At 51.6% G+C, this 17,170-nt stretch overlaps 8 protein-coding genes across 8 annotated transcripts; 4 read left to right on the top strand and 4 right to left on the bottom strand.

Moving 5' to 3' along the window:
• Positions 1 to 1,368: 1,368 nt before the first annotated feature.
• GT037_005517 (uncharacterized protein) lies at positions 1,369 to 4,675 on the top strand (the record flags this gene model as incomplete). The annotated part of the gene is made up of 2 exons (XM_038930564.1): positions 1,369 to 1,731; positions 1,781 to 4,675. 2 exons carry the CDS (start codon positions 1,369 to 1,371, stop codon positions 4,673 to 4,675), a joined length of 3,258 nt encoding a protein of 1,085 aa, XP_038786253.1.
• Positions 4,676 to 5,808: 1,133 nt separating this feature from the next.
• GT037_005516 (60s ribosomal protein l24) lies at positions 5,809 to 6,591 on the bottom strand (the record flags this gene model as incomplete). Its single annotated transcript, XM_038930563.1, has 3 exons — positions 5,809 to 6,207; positions 6,266 to 6,409; positions 6,541 to 6,591. 3 exons carry the CDS (start codon positions 6,589 to 6,591, stop codon positions 5,809 to 5,811), a joined length of 594 nt encoding a protein of 197 aa, XP_038786252.1.
• A 790-nt stretch (positions 6,592 to 7,381) lies between these two features.
• On the top strand, positions 7,382 to 8,689 carry GT037_005515 (uncharacterized protein; the record flags this gene model as incomplete). The annotated part of the gene is made up of 1 exon (XM_038930562.1): positions 7,382 to 8,689. The coding sequence occupies one exon, from the start codon at positions 7,382 to 7,384 to the stop codon at positions 8,687 to 8,689; it is 1,308 nt and encodes a 435-aa protein (XP_038786251.1).
• Positions 8,690 to 9,490: 801 nt separating this feature from the next.
• Positions 9,491 to 10,021, top strand: GT037_005514 (uncharacterized protein; the record flags this gene model as incomplete). The annotated part of the gene is made up of 1 exon (XM_038930561.1): positions 9,491 to 10,021. One exon carries the CDS (start codon positions 9,491 to 9,493, stop codon positions 10,019 to 10,021), a length of 531 nt encoding a protein of 176 aa, XP_038786250.1.
• Positions 10,022 to 10,098: 77 nt separating this feature from the next.
• GT037_005513 (uncharacterized protein) lies at positions 10,099 to 11,192 on the bottom strand (the record flags this gene model as incomplete). The annotated part of the gene is made up of 2 exons (XM_038930560.1): positions 10,099 to 10,255; positions 10,300 to 11,192. Coding segments are annotated over 2 exons (1,050 nt in total), but the record flags the coding sequence as incomplete, so codon positions are not given.
• Positions 11,193 to 12,167: 975 nt separating this feature from the next.
• GT037_005512 (4-coumarate-ligase-like protein) lies at positions 12,168 to 14,164 on the bottom strand (the record flags this gene model as incomplete). The annotated part of the gene is made up of 4 exons (XM_038930559.1): positions 12,168 to 12,470; positions 12,560 to 13,188; positions 13,284 to 13,988; positions 14,068 to 14,164. The coding sequence occupies 4 exons, from the start codon at positions 14,162 to 14,164 to the stop codon at positions 12,168 to 12,170; spliced, it is 1,734 nt and encodes a 577-aa protein (XP_038786248.1).
• A 474-nt stretch (positions 14,165 to 14,638) lies between these two features.
• Positions 14,639 to 15,767, bottom strand: GT037_005511 (uncharacterized protein; the record flags this gene model as incomplete). Its single annotated transcript, XM_038930558.1, has 2 exons — positions 14,639 to 15,387; positions 15,437 to 15,767. 2 exons carry the CDS (start codon positions 15,765 to 15,767, stop codon positions 14,639 to 14,641), a joined length of 1,080 nt encoding a protein of 359 aa, XP_038786247.1.
• Positions 15,768 to 15,950: 183 nt separating this feature from the next.
• Positions 15,951 to 16,955, top strand: GT037_005510 (uncharacterized protein; the record flags this gene model as incomplete). The annotated part of the gene is made up of 1 exon (XM_038930557.1): positions 15,951 to 16,955. The coding sequence occupies one exon, from the start codon at positions 15,951 to 15,953 to the stop codon at positions 16,953 to 16,955; it is 1,005 nt and encodes a 334-aa protein (XP_038786246.1).
• Between the last annotated feature and the right edge of the window lie 215 nt (positions 16,956 to 17,170).

The raw sequence follows: 17,170 nt of genomic DNA, 5'->3' as shown, positions 1-17,170 counted from the left end.
ACGTCACCTAAGTCGACACGAGTTTCCCGATGGCGACTCGGAAGAGTTGCGCAACAAAGATGAGATCGCGTTTCCTGCAAAAAACATGGTCTTCCTATTCGATCTGCACAGTGTGTTGAACTTTGTTCTGTCTGACCCTGCATCCAACAGTCAGTATGGATTGATTCGGTGTCCCCACCAAGAAGCACCTGTAGGGTAGCGTGATGGCCGCCGGCGTGCGGTTACCGCGTAAATCGCCTTGAGGGGACTCCCTCGATCGCAGCTACCATAATCTAGCTGACGGCCGTTGTACTACACCGCCGGTGACTTGACCTCCCAATCTTCGGCGACCGTCGTACCACATGTGGGGACGACAAGCAGTTCATCACTACCGCACAAGGCTAGTTTGCCGTTCACAACAGGAGCAGCAGATGCTCCCGGAGATTACCCGTTCCCCAGATGTACCAGAGTCGAACGACCTGACCTAAGCAGAATTCTTGGGTGTGACGACTGCCAGTATCTCAAATGCGGTACTTCCGGAAGCCGCGGACGCCACGAAGATGGCGCTTACACGCACGGTGTTTGCTCAAGGATCCCTCAATCACAGAAAGGCGCAAACCGGTGTAGGGCGTGAAGATCTCTGATTATGGCCGAATGTAGAGTACTACCTAACGTGGGTGTAGTGCCCGATGTGGAGGTGACGCTTATTGTGGGAGTACCTAGGTAGGCTAGTCAGGTTTTACAACCTTTTATGTCGCCGAAGCCACCGAGCTTACATACATAGGGCTGCATTTACTCTATAGGAGTATAGGCATCATAATCCGTCGCCGCGTGCCGTGCTGTCAAAAGATTCGACTTTGGGAGAGTCGTCACGTCATCCCCACGTGATTGCGCTAGCCTCCTTTCAGCCTGACATGATGGGGGACAAGCAGCTCAATGGTCTCATCAACTTTTTCACTTGCATTTTATCTATTTTCACTCTGACAGCGTTTTCTTCGAAAGCAAAACGCTCGTGGGATGGTCAACAGTGACCTATATCGTCAACAACGCGAATGCGAGAAAAAAGCGGGGTTGTGGCTAAGATGCGCAGCCACGTTCAGCCTTGTGCGCAGCACCTGCGCTGTTGTTCAGCCTGGTCATTGATATCACAGCCTGCTTCCATCTCTGCACTTTCTGCTTCTTCTTTCATGTCGGACTTCGCAGAAATTCTTGTATCAGACTGCGCTACAGCTTCGTATCCAGAATATTACCGCCGTCATATGGATCCAATCCAGGCCCTACTGGAACCTTCAATGGTACCTCCGACTGTTCTTCTGTTTCTGCTCTGATATCCTGCTGCTTTGGCAACACACAGTCGTTGTATGGTCATCTCGCTCTTACTCGAGCGCGATGGTCGTGTCTAAAGCTCTGGCCAAGGCTTCGGCCAAGGCTTCGTCGCTCAAGCCTGAGATCCGCCTCGCTCAGGCACTCTCCGAGTTCGAAGCCAGTCTGACCCAGGAGCAAAAAACTACGTTTCGCACGCTGAAATCGCAGTCGGTTTCGACGGCACCTACTCCGAGCGATGTGATGCGGCTGACGGCCGAAGTTGATCGTCGCATGTCCAAAAAGTTCAGTGGTCAATGTTTCGGTCCACGATTCACAAACTTCCTGCAAGGAGTCCAGCAGTTTGCTGCTCTTGGCGATGTTGTAGTTGGAGGTTCGCAGAACCTGATAGCATGTGGTGTATGGTCGTTGGTGCGAATGTCCTTGTTGGTCGGTATTTATTACATCACAGTTGCAATCAACTGCTAACTGAGTGCAGTCGATTGTGAGCATGTCCAACTACGTAGACAGCTTATCGTCGATATTCATGGATATCGGACGATCCACTCCACGCCACCAAGCGATAAGCGTGTTGTATCCTCAATCAACGAAATTACAATCGTACCTTTCCGAATACTTCATTGTAGTCGTCGCACTTTGCCGTTATCTGTTCAATTTCGGGCAGAAATCGATTCTTCAACAGTTCACATCATCTTTGAATGACGGAGACTTGAGAGCATTTCGGACAGATCTCGACAAATGGGCATTGTCGATCACAAACGAGATGCAATTTAACGAAGCCCAAGAGAGTTCTGGTTTTAGAGCTCTATCTCGGTCAATGTTCAAATCTGCGTCGCATCAGCAGAAGTTTGCTACGAAGAACCGAGTGCTTGACTTCTGCTCTACGTACGACCACGAAATTGTGTGGAAGCAGACAAGAAAGGCCGGAAATACATCGCTTTATACACATTTTGTGGAATACGAAAAGTGGAGAGATTCTTCGCATTCTTGCACATTAATTTGTACAGGCAAGCTGGGATCTGGTAAATCCGTACTTCTGGCGAACATTGTAGACGACCTCAACCTCTCTACTGAGAAAGAGCGACCCCTGGTAACGTACTTTTTCTGCAGACACGATATCCCAGAAAGTCTGCAAGCACGCGTTATCCTTGGTTCGCTAGCGCGGCAATTGCTACGGACTGTCGATGATCATGAGATACTCTTGGATACCTGCGAAGATACTCACACATCCGGTGACACCGACAAGATACTAGAACTCATCCTCCAAGGCTACCCTCCTGATCATAAAGCGTACTTTGTCATAGATGGACTAGATGAATGCGACGACGAAGAGAGAAGGGTGCTAGTGCAAGCAATTGGGGAGATCCAAGGGAAACTTAACGTCCTGGTCTGTGCTTCGTTTCGCGTGGAGCCGAACAACGGTCTGCAGTCGATTACACATCATCTCTTGTCCACTCGCATCGTTCCGTTGCCAGAGAAGAACCCAGATATTGACGCCTTCATTGAAGCCGACCTGCGTCGTTGCTTGGACCAAGAGCTGCTAACAATCGGAGATGCTACCTTGATCATCGACATACAGGATGCGCTTGTAGCTGGTTCACAGGGAATGTTTCTTTGGGCAGCTCTTCAGATCCGGTCGTTGTGTGGTATGAAGACCGATCACGATATCCGTGAAGCACTGACGGACCTACCTCAGAATCTCTCAGAGACGTTTACACGGATCTTGTACAAGTCGGGGAGTCCTGACCGACCCCTTCAAGCAAAGACGCTACAGCTGGTGTTGACAGCGTGTCGGCCCTTGACGACTGGCGAGTTGAGAGAAGCCCTGAGTGTTACTCCTAGCGACACGACCTGGGATCCGTCTAGACTATTGAACAATGTTCATTCAGCCCTAGCTTACTGTGGATGTCTTCTAACAGTCGATGAGGAAGAATCCACTGTTCGAGTTGTACACCACAGCGTCAAGCAATACTTCCTGCACGGCCTTGACGATGCGAGACATATTGGGTTCACTATCGAAGACGCACAGGTAACTATGGCGGATATTGTCATCACTTATCTTGCATACGGTGTCTTCGAAACTCAGATGACCAAGACCGCAATTCGTCCTATCATGGCACGATCAGCACCTTCAAGGATCCTGCAAAGCACCATGGGGTCTTCGAGTACTCGTCAACTCGCGATGAGGCTTCTTGGATCTAGAAAGCAACCTACATTCGATTTGAGCAAAACTCTCGCAGAAGCGCGTGGCTCTTCAAACGCTAAGCCAGAACACGTATTTACGTTCTATGCTTATGCGAAGACATACTGGCAAGATCATATCTGGTATGTCTCGGGCAAAGACCATCGCATTCACAAGCTCTCTGTCAACCTCATCGAAACCCGACGCTCGGAATTGAGAGCTCTGGATACATTCTCTGGCATGAAATGCCGCAGGGCTGCTAAGCACAATATGAGACTTCTCAATCTGCTGTATCAAGAACACAGGACACCTCATGGTCAGATCGAAGAAATGCAATACACCCTACATACGCCACTGATGTGGGCAATACATCATGGAGACAGAGATGCTGTTGAAACACTGCTTAAAGCTGGCATTGACGTCAACGATGGAGGCGGTTTTTCAAGAGTAGATTGGGATTTCTCGGAAGAGTCAATAATTCAACCAACACTGACACCACTAATCCAAGCGGTAAGGAGAAAAGACAAAGACATTGTGGAGCTACTCCTCGAGAACGACAAACTTGACCTTAATGCGAGAGACAGTGAGCGCCGTACAGCGCTCGAATGGGCCCTGAAGAGAAGAGATGATGATATCATCAAACTACTGCTCAACGATGATAGGACTGGATTTGATGGAACGCTCATGGGAGGGATGACGCCACTGACGGCAGCGGCATCTCAAGGAGACAAAGATATTATTCAGCTATTCCTTGGCAATAGTAAGGTTTATATTGGTCAGGCGGATACTGAGAACCGGACGGCGTTGATGATGGCAGCGTTGAATGGGCACAAAGATGTAGTTAAGCTCTTGCTTGCTACTTACGATGCAAGCGTCAGCAGCTGGTTCAAGGAGTCTACGAAGGGGATTCCTAGTCATAGACACATTGAACCAGCCACTAGGTCTTCATACATCAACGCGGCTGATGACGAAGGAAAGACGGCGTTGATGATGGCAGCATCAAATGGACATGAAGACGTAGTCGAGCTACTGCTTGCTACCAACGATGTTAACATCAACCATGTTGACATGGAAAGAGAGACAGCGTGGGATCTTGCAAGAGAACACAAGAACATAGTTGAGATGCTGCAGTCATACTCACTTCGTGTTGCTATGGATCGTCTAGGAAAGATGATAGAGAAGATTAATTGATAGAGAAAGACGACCCGATTGGAGTTCTAGAACATGGATTCCAAAAGAAGGTACATCGTTTACTACATGCTACCTCTCTTGTTTGACCTAGGCTTTGTCTTACTGTATCGTGGCTCACCATTGACGTAAATGGTGACGATGTTTTACTATGTCGCATTAGTCTATCTGAGAGCCCTCAGAGTGTATGTGCACGTACTTGACGCTTGTGGTAGATCGATACTACCGGGAATGCTACCGGAACAGATCCTCCAGCCGCCTGAAGCCCTTGACATATGTGTTGGTGGCTACCACGATCAGGGCGACCTTGAGCACGCGCACTAGCTAGATCCGCCGTGACGTCTGTAAATGACTAAGTGTTAGCATATTATTGACTGATAGTATGATGTGTCTGGTACCTCGAGGGAATCTGCCTCCGTCATGTGCCTTATCTTCGAAAGCTATAGAGCTCAGGTCATGCATCCTGATGATGGTGACAACACCGATAATGAGTAATGCCGCGATAGCGGCAAGTACTACGGTATTGTTTGAAAGCATGCTGACGATATAGATAGCTCGTGAAGTGGTATGATGACTGAATGTAGTATACTGTAGAAGTGAGGCAGGGGAGAGCGCAAGAGTTGGAGGCTGCAACATTCGATGTACACCGAGTTAAGCAAACGTACGGTGAGCAAACACTGGCACTCCACATCTCTCTATCTGAGGTTCATAACACGCTAGAGATCAGCAGCACTATGTACACGCGGAACAGATCATTTCGGATACTTAGGTATGCTTAGTGGTCGGATTACTTTTTGTATCGGCTGGATGTGCAAATGTATCCAGACTATGCCACACAACCATGACTCTCTCGCCATGACGGCCCAGGTTCCTTTGTCGTACTATACATACACATGGGTATTCGAGCTCTTTCGCAGTGTTCGTGAGGACATGGTATTGCATTTGCCCTATGGCGCCAGACGCTAACATGGACAGAGCCCGGCACACCGAAGCCAAAGAGTCAGTGAAGAAGCCATGATGCCATTCCATTCATTCCATTTTCCGTAGGTATGTTTATCGGAAGAGAGTAAAAGAACACCGAGTCATCCCGAAAAACCAGCCATAACCCAGACTATGCACGCCATATCGAACCCAGCTTAACGAGTCCTTGCCTGCACCTTTGGTGCGGCACCCTTGGCACCCTGCTTGCTGACCTTGGCGGCGTTGCCTCGTGCGGATGCGGCGGCGTTCTTGGCCTTCTCAGCCTTCTTTGCTGACTCGGCGGCGGCCTTCTTCTCCTTGCCCTCCTTGACGGCGGCGGCGCGGGCAGCGGAACGAGCCTCGGGACGTTGGCTGCGGCGCTCCTTGATCACGTCGAGCGAAGCACCGACGATGGCACGCTGGTGCTTGACTGTGCGGCGGGTGCGCTTCTTGGCGACTTCCTGTTGGGCGAAGGTGGTTAGCGAGTGCGCCTCGAGATGGAATTGAGAGGAGATGGCCGCTGAGAATGCGTGTTTGTCAAGCCTGTCCGCAGTGTAGACTGATGTCATAGTCTGCTGCCTCTCCAAACATTCCCAGCGGCGCATATCGTGTACATGAACTGCAGCGACTAACCTCAGAGATACCCTTCTTGTGCGCCCTTCGGTAGAGAGTGGTCCAGTGAATCTTGCGAGGGTTCTTGCGCTGGAGGAACAGGGACTCGGACTTTCCGTTCTGGAAACGGAAGATCTTGCTGTCACCACGGATGTAGAGCTTGCCCTGTTGATGCCATCAGCAAATGTCCGACCGATTGTCATGTTCCATCATCCTCCGCCTTGTTGCCGTCGCGATGGCGGGATTTCGACATCTGGGGGGCGGGCGCCGTGACGTGGAGGGGCAATGTAACGCACCTTGCCCGGGTAGATCTTTTGACCGCTGAAGGAATCGTCGTAGGTACGCATGTTGGCGGTGTTGGCGTGATACCTGTGTGTTAGTCGTGGGGTTGTCGTCGGTCGCGAATTCAATATTGCAACTCCGTGTTGAGACCTGTGGGCGGGCTAAGCCCGAGCAAGCTAGCCTCTTGGCGTTTGGCGCGGTGACTGGTGGCTGGTGCGCGCAGCGACATCGAGATGACCTGCACCCACGCGAACACCACAAGTACTTTCATTAGTTTCTCCCCTTCTATCATCGTATCGAGGAAGCCTGCAGTATCTGGACAAGCTCAGTCGCTGTGCTAGCTCGTCGCTTCCACGTCATGTCAGGACCTCAGTGTTCCAGACGATATTCATGCATTTCTATACCAACGTTGTTTGGTCAACACAATCAACGTACGCGTCCTGTTGATACCCTAAGAACGATCCAAACGATGACATCGCCCCCTTACACGTGAGTATGGTGTTGAATGGCAAGGAGCCAAACGTGGCTGGCGCAAGGCAGCAGCAACCCCGCTACGACACCGCTGATACAAAAGGCACAAGTGAATCACCTTGCCAAGAACCTGTGGCACTAGCTGACCGACAACTACCTTCACTTGTCATGTGAGGCCCGAAGCAATCATGTTTTAGAGCTCAGTCTTATACCAGTCAACACTCCAAGAGAGATATCCCTCCATCGTGATCACCGGTATCATCTTGCGAGACTCAACTTGTTATGGATTTCTCTGCGCGTAGAGTAGCTGTCACGGCTGCCACTAATCATCTGCAGTTGCGAGAAGACAACAATTTGAACTTCAATTCTGGCAGCCTTCAAGTCATGACAACGTCCACACCCCAGCGCGTATCCGAAGATACAGCCACGACTAGCTCTGACCTACACAACCAAGACCTGATTGACGTCATGGCCGAGCTTGAACGCTATCAAGTCGACCATCGAGCAGCTTTCGCCTTTGAGATGGCCCAACGCGGACTTGTTCATCCCTTCAACGAGGACGAACTAAAGCACTTTCGCAAAGAAAAAGACGGTGTATTCGGCCCATCCCCATGGGATACACCAAATCTGTCTATAGAGTTACCATTCACCTTTAGCTCTCTTCCTAGCCCTGCGTCAATAGAGAATGCGATCAAGAACGATATTGGAGGCGAAAACCACTTTCGTTTTGCACCATCACGCGGCTCACCAGACGACGACGCAACTGCCATCATGCACTTGCTTGACAATATTCAAATGCCGACATACTCTAATCCTGGTGCTGTCGTACACATGCAGTCACCTACCTTCAACCGGGTATGGCGCTGGATGCCGGGATGGGAAAGTGAAGGTATGTTAGGTCAATCAGACTTCCTCTTGACGGTCGCTCCTGCAGGTGAGGTTTTCGAGCTGGAATATCATGACCATCATTTCTCCACAACGCTCTTGACCGGTTCGAAGGTATGGCTTACGTATCCTCCGTTGCAGACAAACCTAGACGTCCTCCGCAAAGCATATGGGGAGATGCATGCTGCTAACACCTCGCGTGTTGCTCTGGACATCCTCGCAGAACTGCAACATGGTATTTTCATCATCCAGAAGCCAGGTCAAACTCTTCTTTTTCCACCATTCTGGTCTCACATGATATTCAATACGTCAACCTCAGTATCATGCGGCTTCTTCATAGCTACAGCCGCGCAATACGTGTACCGTATAAGGAACATGGACCTTTGGCTGTCTCTCAATCTCTTCTGGGATTCAGCGGAAGAGCAACAGAATCATCTCGAGAACTATGCTGCAGAACTTGCAACCCACTTCTCGACCATCATGACGGGCAACTTCAAGCGCTTCAAAGTTGCTAATGTACAGAATGCCATCTGCAGAGAATGGGTCAAGACTGCACAAAAGAAAGAAACAGACATTGAGAATATGCAAGAAAAGATTGGTGGGCTGCTGGGGTTGATTGACGATGAAGAGGAAAGAGAGAAGATTGACGAAATGTTTCGAGTTGTGTGGATTGAGTTTGTGCAGCTAAAGCGTAAGAAGAAACCTGAATGCCGACTCTGTCATGTGCGCATCGAGCATATGCCTGCAGGAGAAACGCCAGATGACCGGCTGGCCCGGCACGTCACCGACGTGCATTGCAATTTCTGAGCTTTGATTTGAGATACCCGTACCACTTGTAGCTCACAATGCACTACTTTCGCGCGTCCCGATTTCGACACCCCGTTCCCGCCGATAGTCCCAAGCAGACACCAGAGAACACAAATACCAGCAGCCCGTCCCACCTCACGCCACCACCGTTCACTATCACTATGCTGTAGAGCCCCACGTCGCACAGTGCGAGTCAAGTTATCGCAGCCCGCACAACCACGGCGAAGGGACAGGAGTATCGGATCGGTCCCTAGCATCCGACGCTAAAACGTCCGGCCCGGTCGCCATGCTCGATCACCATGCCCAAACAAGCCTAACGAGCGGAAACGACCCACCACTTGAGAGCATGTCCCCGCACACTACACCCTGAAATCTTTTGTCTCCGGTGAACTAGACCGCCGCGACCACGCAACACTGGGATGCACCATTGTTAGCAATCAATCCAAGCAAGCGGAAGAGAGATTTTTTTCATAAAATCTGGAAGCCAGCATGGGAGGCCTGATCCGAGACCGAGGTCCGGGGCGTACCTGCAGATGAAAGACGGCAGGAGTGGAGTAGAGAGGTTTCTGGTCGGAGAAGACGACCAAATCGGAAAGAGTACGTATACGTACCTAGTATAAGTAGTGAAGGACACGACGGGACGGCAGAGCAAGTTCGAGAGAAAGAAAAGAACGGGAATTTCAAATCTCCAACCATTGTCCACGTCTCCCTTACCCACACCTTAGCAGAAGAATAAACTGCAAGTTGCCGACTATAGACAAAGCCCTGTCCTTAACAACCCTCCCACTCTTCCATTCAAAAATGCGTTTCCTCACCACCATCCTGAGTACTACCCTAAGTCTCCTCACACTCAGCTCCGCCGCCGCCACCATGAACACGACAAACGGACTCGGCACGACGCCCGCCCAGCGCCACATCATCTCCGCCGCCCAAGCCCAAACCATCATCACAGGCGCCACCGCCAACGCAACGGCGCTCCAGATACCCGAAAACATCGCCATAGTCGACCCTTCGGGCCTGCTCGTCGCCTTCCACCGCATGGACAACGCGTTCCTGGGCTCCATTGACATTAGCCAGAAGAAGGCAAGGACGGCTGTCTTGTTCAACGGCGTGTATGCGAGTGCGGACTTGTATGCGGCGGTGCAGCCTGGTGCGCCGCTGTATGATGTGCAGAATACGAATGGCGGGTTGATTGCCTTTGGGGGTGGTCTGCCCATTTACGTTGATGGTATCTTGATTGGGGGCGTGGGTGTTAGTGGAGGTAGTGTGGAGCAGGATTTGAGTGTTGCGAATGCTGGTGTGGAGGCGCTAGGTGCGACCACGAAGGCGTAGGTTTTGAAGACGATATATACATCGGAAATCAATTTGGACTGTTAAAAAGACTATCGTTCTATATCTAGTATCTGGAGTTATGTTGATGATGTGACGACAATCTCATCGTGTTTAGCTTTCAAGTCCGCTATCCTTTCCCCCTTCTGCCGTTTAGCTCCTCGTCCCAACGGACGAAATCCTCCTCCAAGCCGCTCGATATCTTCTTCCTTTCGTACCTGCTCTGCAAACATAAATCTAATAGCTACGCATCAGCACTGCCAGGTTCTACAGATAGTTACCTTATGTGCTCATACGTCTGGCTCCTCTCCATGCCCTCTATCGCATCTCTAGCATCGATCTTGGTCTGTTCACTGACGCCCTCCATGTCTGCAATCGCTGCAAAACGTTCTTTCCAGAATGCCCATCTCTCCTTGCTGAACTCGGCTTTTCCTTTCCAGAGTTCGCCGCCACGGCCTGGGTTGCCTTGCTTGCGATCCGAGGGCGTGAGGTCTTTCTCCATGCGAAAGAGGTCGTGGCCGTAGCCTAGTATCCAGGCTGCAGCCGCAGGAACGTTGGCATCGTACTTTTGGTTGGCGGTCGACATTGGATCGTCGATAGCAGGCGTCTCGAGTGCTTCTCGTAATGCGAAGAGAGCGTACATGGAGAGGTCGTGGATGTGTTTGCCTGCCACTAGGGCGAAGAAAAAGTTCATATTCGCCCAGGCTTCGATTTCTCGGTCGATGTAGCCGTCATGGGCTACTGGAGAGTCGTTGAGAGCCTCGCGGCAGGCCATGCCGAAGTCGGTCATCTCCTGGTAGAGGTAGTTGTATTGCTCATTGCCCGGTATGGAATGCTCCTTGAAAGCGCTGACCAGGTCGACCAGCATGTTGTGGTTTACCTGTGCGCCATTGCGGAAAGTCAATCGCTTTGCCGAGTGAATGATGCTTTTCCAAAGGTCCATGAAGTCTACATCGTCGAGTTTGGCGTCTTTGATCTTCTCATCGATTGGCACAAGAATGCGCGACGTCGCTTCCTTTGCGTCGATCTGCTCGTTGAGGAATTCTTGGATCAACGGGTAGTAAGCGCTGTCCTCCTTTGGGCGGAACCATCCTCTTATCTTCGCAATCTGGTCGATCTGTTCCGCCTCGGTTTTGACCGTAGGAAGGACTTCTTTGATCTTCTGGTTTTGTTCCTAGAAAAGAGTATTAGACACAAGCATATGAAGTCATGGTGAGCAAATACCGCTATGCGAGCCATGGTCTTGATCGGTGGATCGGAATGTGTTGATCTTGGGCGGGAGGAATGCACAAAAGGTACACGGTGTTTACTTCTGGTGATGTCATACGCGGCGGGACTGCGGTTCACCCTACTGATACCACGTGTATGCCTTGTTAAGGTAATTGGTAAGTTGTGCCGGGCCAGTCGAGATACGCTATGAGACATCTCTTTCCTGAAATGGCGAAGCGTGGTCACTCTACGCTGGTAGGCTCGGAGATCCTCCGCGTAACAGGAAGGCGTCAGAAGTGCGTTGCATGTTGCCAGGGCGAGCTTAGCAACCACCACGTCTTTTGTACTCGGAAAGCGACTTGAAGCCTGAAAACGATCGCTGAAATTGTGTTGAGCAGCACTGGTAGAGAAGCTGATCGTCGGACCGCGTGTGTGATCAGCCCGAAGCTGTCGGCAGACAAGGACCGCCAGAACACGATCCTGAAATTAGCCCTCAGTGCCTTCTACAGCCTCACAACGTGTTCCTGGTTGCGGGCTACGTTACACACAACATTGACAATACAGACACCACAGTACACAGCGATATTACGATTACATGGCAAGCTCGGATGCATATCTGTGTTTATTGAGATGCGGATCGGTTTTGTGTGTCGCAATCTTGTAACGCTGCGCATGTCGGAAAGATCACCAGAAAACGGACTTCGCCTAATTGCACACTGGCACCTTGACAAGTCCCGAATACATGTCTCTTACATGTAGAACCTGGACAACAACCCTATATTGTAGCCTGAATGTCCTTGCAGTATCACTTGTTCACAACACATGAACGAGTCAATATCACTACTCTGTCTTGGTATAGGCACTACCGATAACAGCCAAGCCTCTTCTTGATATAACGACCCCTATCCCAACTTCTTTCATCGTGAAAAACCCCCGATCTCTATAACTTCGCGCCCCTCTCCCTCTCGGCGCGAGCCCTCAAGTCTTTTCTCAGGATTTTTCCTGCCGGACTTTTTGGAATCTCATCTAGAAAAATGACACCCCCTCTTAACTGCTTATACCCCGCCACATTCTCCTTGACGAATTGTACAATCTCGTCTGCCCCAGTCTTCCCTCTATCCCCAACGACAACGTAAGCCCTGGGTACCTCGTTGGTGCCGTCATCCGTCGGCACCCCAATGACCGCCGCATCCAATATGTCAGGATGACCAAGTAACAAAGCCTCCAACTCCGCAGGCGCGACCTAACAACATTAGTATACAAAGTCAGCTTTTTAGTCTGTTCAATAGTAGCAGCAGTGCAGTTTTGCACGGTCCGAACTTCCCAACTTACCTGCAATCCCTTATACTTGATGAGTTCCTTTTTCCGGTCCACGACGTAAAACAGGCCATTCCTAAACACGGCAATGTCGCCGGTGCAGAACCAGCCATCAGATGTAAAAGCGTCTTTATCCGCGTCGGCGTTTTGGTAGTAGCCTTTACATACCACAGGGCCTTTGACGAGCACCTCTCCGGGTGTTCCGGGTTCAACGTCGTCACCACTATCGTCGACAAGTCTCGCGCGCATATTGGGTATCAAAGGCGCCACAGAACCCGTATCGTCGTGCGTGCCCGGGGGCATAATCGTCGTGGAACCCGTCGTCTCGGACAGGCCCCACGTTTGGTCGATGAAGCAGTCGGGCCCGCCGAGTTTCTGGCTCGCGGTGTACTGGAGGTCTTTTCCTAGTGGGGCGGCGCCGCTGATGGCTAGCTCGAGCGTCGCAAATTGTGTTGTTGCGAGGGGGCTCTTGGCGATGAGTAGGTAGATGGGCGGCACGGTGAAGAAGAAGGTTATGCGGTACCGTGCGTTGTAGGCGAGGAATTGGGAAAAGTCAAATTTGGGCATCCAGTAGACGGTTCCGCCAATGTAGAAGGGGTTGATTAGGTAGCCTTGGACACCTGCAATGTGGGCGGTTGGCAAGTCTAATCAGGAATTCCGAAAAGTCAGTAAAAATGTTTTTGCACGGTCATCTTCTTCTTCTCCGCCTTGTTTCGTTCAAACATGGGCCATGACTTACGAGCAATGGTCCTATACTCGAAATCCAGTCTCTTCTCCTTTATCCAGCTCTTCATCATATCCCCCGTAGTAACAGCTTGGCTTACCAAATTCCTATGACTCAACTTGACACCCTTTGGCAACCCCGTCGTCCCCGAACTATAAATCAGCACCACCAGACTCTCTTCCAACTCCTTCCTGTCCACGATCCTCATCCACGGCAACTTGTCTTCCCGGTCGATCAGATTCGCACTCTCTTGTGCCTTTCCATCATCATCACCAGTCCCTATGATTCTCAAGCCCCACTCTCCCTCCTCACTCATAAGCAGTACCCTTCCCCCACCGCATTTCCCCCATCCAGCCTCCTCGGCAGCTCTAATGGACGTTTCCAGTGTAGCTTGGCATGTGACTAGTATCTTGCTTCCGGCACCTTGTATCTGTCTGGCCAGCTCAACCACGGTGCTACCAGCCGATGCGACAGAGAAGATGCCCCCAGCACCAATGACGCCGTACGCCAGCACAGGCAACAAGTAATGTCCCGTGGAAATCACAGAGACTACATCTTTGCCCGTGCCGTGGGCGCCGATGCCAAAGTGTTTGCGCAGCGCAGCTGAAGTCGCTTGTGTGAGGGTGCGGGCGCGTGACTTGTCTAGCACATCCTGGTCTGGATTGGCGGCCGAGACGTGCAGGAGTGTGTTGTTTGCTTTGGCATAGCTGTGTTCCGAGTCTGATTTTTTTTCGAGTATCGTTAGTTTTCTAGGAGGGTGGTTCGGAGTTTTATGATATAAAGGTAGTTGTTTTCTCACCGAAAAGAAGTGTCAAGACGTCGAGGTCGGGTATTGGGTAGTCTTTTGCAGCGCGGTATATGGTGCCAGTGGGTGTTTTTTCCACAACGGTCGTCATGGCACTTTTAAAGCTCTTTATTAAATGAACAAGATTGGCACAAGTACACTAGACAAGGTCCGACAGACAAAGACAGAGGTGCTTGGGATAGTCGATGATATCACGAGCAGCCATTGTCGTCAACTGGTATATTTGGATAGATATACCATCTACTAAAGTAGCCGCAAAATGGCCCTCACATAGCTCAGCGCCTTCCTCGGTCCACGGACTCCCCATATCTAGAGTGGTCGACGATGCATGCGGTGGCTTCGGCAACTTGAGATGTCAGTACTAGCGAGTAAGCGGGGTAAGTTGGGGTAGATCAACAATCATGGTGCTGCTCCCAATCGGGACCCGTTATTTTGAAGCTATTCAGCTGGGACACGTCCAGCTCCAGCTCGTGTCGCCGCTCGCGTTATGTACCGTTTGTTTCGCTCGCCTTCTGCGAGGACTTGCGCTGTGTGCATATAAAGTGTACGATCTGAACGGCGCTGTTCATCCTCTGCGTTTAGCACTTGGCTCGTCGCGTGCATCTTCAGCATCGTCTGCGTCGACATCATCTTCCCCGGTAGGCTTGCCAGACCTTTTTGGTTTTCGTCTCTTACGCTTGCTCTTGGCCGGCCGCTGTTCCGCAACAGGAGCGATCTCCACCGCCATAGGAAGCACAGCTGGTCGCGCAATTGCAGGCAGCTCGCTCTCACTAATCTTGTTCTTGCGCATGCCTCTCGGATTCTGTGTCTCGAGCAATGCAACGTATTCGGCAGTACGTTTGGTATGCTCGACCTTGGTCATGATCTTCCAGTTCTCAGGCTTGTCTGCCTCTCTCCACTTTTGCCAGACGTCGTCGTGCATTACACTTCCGCTGAAGACGACGAAAGCGCAGCTGTTCCAGAGCGTGTGGACTGCTTGGATGGGCAGCCACTTGGACCGTAGCGCTCCATGCTGTGTCAGCCAGTATGCGACCTTTGCCGGTGTAGGGCACATGTTGCGGAGATGCGGCTCGACATATATTGTCCGCTGATCCCAGAACGACAGGCCATTGTCATCGGTGACGTGGAATGAGTTGTGGGGTAGGTATTTTGGCGGGTATGAGGAGGGCTTGCGGCGGACGTAGTAGCTGTTGCTCGAGGTCTCTAGAATCTTTGAAGGATAGTCGTGGAGAGCCTGTTGGAGGAGGACTTGGGAGGCTTCGGGCTTGAGGGAGGAGATGTTGGGGTGTTCGAGCATGGCGGTAAGGTGAATGTCTGGCCTGCAAGTCAGCCATGGAGCACACAGAGATGCGGGTCTACGTACACTTGTCTTCCCCGTCGACCTTCCTGTAGTGGTCTTGAAGCCACTTGGCCCGCTCTTCTTCCTGGTGCGCATAGTCGGTGAAGATCAGCTCGATGCCAGCAGCAAGCTGGCCAATGTACTCCGGTGTGACGGGCTTGGTAGTGAACCTGGATCCGGGCTTTGCAGCCTTGGCTTCAATCTGTTCTGGCTGGTAAGTAGGTGAGTTTGTACTTGTCTTCTGCATGGCCTCGACCAGCGCATCATCACCATCGCTCTCCGCGGGCGCTCTGACAGGCCTGGGTCGCGGCTTTTCGCGGACCCCTTTGAGCCTCAGCGCTCTTGGGACAAACATGGAGAGGGTAGTTGGTCTCACTCAGATGCTCGCGAGCGCAATTGCGGCCACCATTCGCGACGCGCCGCGGCTCAAGCACGGACCTTACGTCAGTCCCCAGTTTCTCAATTTCCATGCGACACTTACTACTACTACTGCCACTACTACTACTACTACTACTCCACATACCCTCGAATCGTCAAAATGGCCAAGGAGAAGAACTACAACCCCGTCCAAGAAGCCAAAAAGGCCGAGAAGCAGAAGCAGATCCGCAAGCAAAAGGCCAACCTCCAGACCCAGCGCAACGAGAAACTCGCGCGCCGAAACCCACATCGCATACAGCGCGACATTGACAACCTCAAAGAACTCGACCAGAGCGGCACCATACGGCCACATGAGCGACAGCGGCTACAGGAGCTGGAGAAGGATCTCGCAGCAGTGAACAAGGCGCGCGCCGCGCTGGGAGACAAAGCGCCAGTCTTCAAACCAGAGCGACAATACAACAACAACAACGATGATAACAGAGAGAGGGGCGCAGAGCAGAGAGACCGGCGCGCCGGCGTCCTAGGCAAGAGATCACGAGACGGCCAGCGCAAAGACATGGATAGTAGTGACACAGACGACGACGTGAAGCGCATACCCATGCCACGCGACACACCACCGCCAATACCCAAACGCTTCCTCCAGCCCGAACAAGACGACGCTTCTGCTGCTACCGCCGCCGCTGCCCCCGAACCAAAGAAACCAACCATTGTCTACGAAGCCGCGCCCCAAGTCCGCGATCTGCGCAAGGAAGCAACCAAATTCATGCCCGCGTCCGTGGCGCAGAAGATGAAGTTGGCAAAGGGCGAGGGACGCCTACTCGAGCCGGAAGAGTTTGACAAGCTGAGGGACGAGGGGTATATGAATGAGAAAAAGAAGGAGGAGGACAACAAGTCGACGGCAGCAGGCAAAGAGCAAGCGGAGAAGAGGACGGCGGCGCAATCGGCCGACGAGGAAGAACTAGACGCCTTCTTGAAGGGCGTGCAGAATGCAAGTGTCAAAGATGCGGCAGAACAGGTGGCCGAGGCTGCGGTGCAAGAAGCCGAGTATGAGATGATCGCTGCGGAGGCGCAAGGGCAGATGGAGGGTATATCTGGGGAAGCGAGGACGGCGGAGAATAAGCTTAACCATGTGTCGATGGAGGAGGTGGAAGATGAGGACTTGTAGGCGTGGCTAGTTGATCAAGAAGCTCGTCCACGTCTAGGTGGCGCCTACGATGGGACTTGAAAATGCTCATGAAGCTTCACGTCGTGTCGCACTGATGGTGAACGTGGCACAACACTACAGATCAAACGTCGCTGTTATGCTCGAGAGAACATCTTCCTCGCGACATGTTGACAATCGAAGCATGCACTCATATGTACCTGCTCAAAGAACGATTG

Source organism: Alternaria burnsii (genome assembly GCF_013036055.1).
Source record: "Alternaria burnsii strain CBS107.38 chromosome Unknown 732, whole genome shotgun sequence".
Taxonomy (NCBI): Eukaryota; Fungi; Ascomycota; class Dothideomycetes; order Pleosporales; family Pleosporaceae; genus Alternaria; species Alternaria burnsii.
The sequence above is the reverse complement of the archived record's forward strand: the minus strand, read 5'-3'. Positions and strand labels throughout refer to the sequence as shown.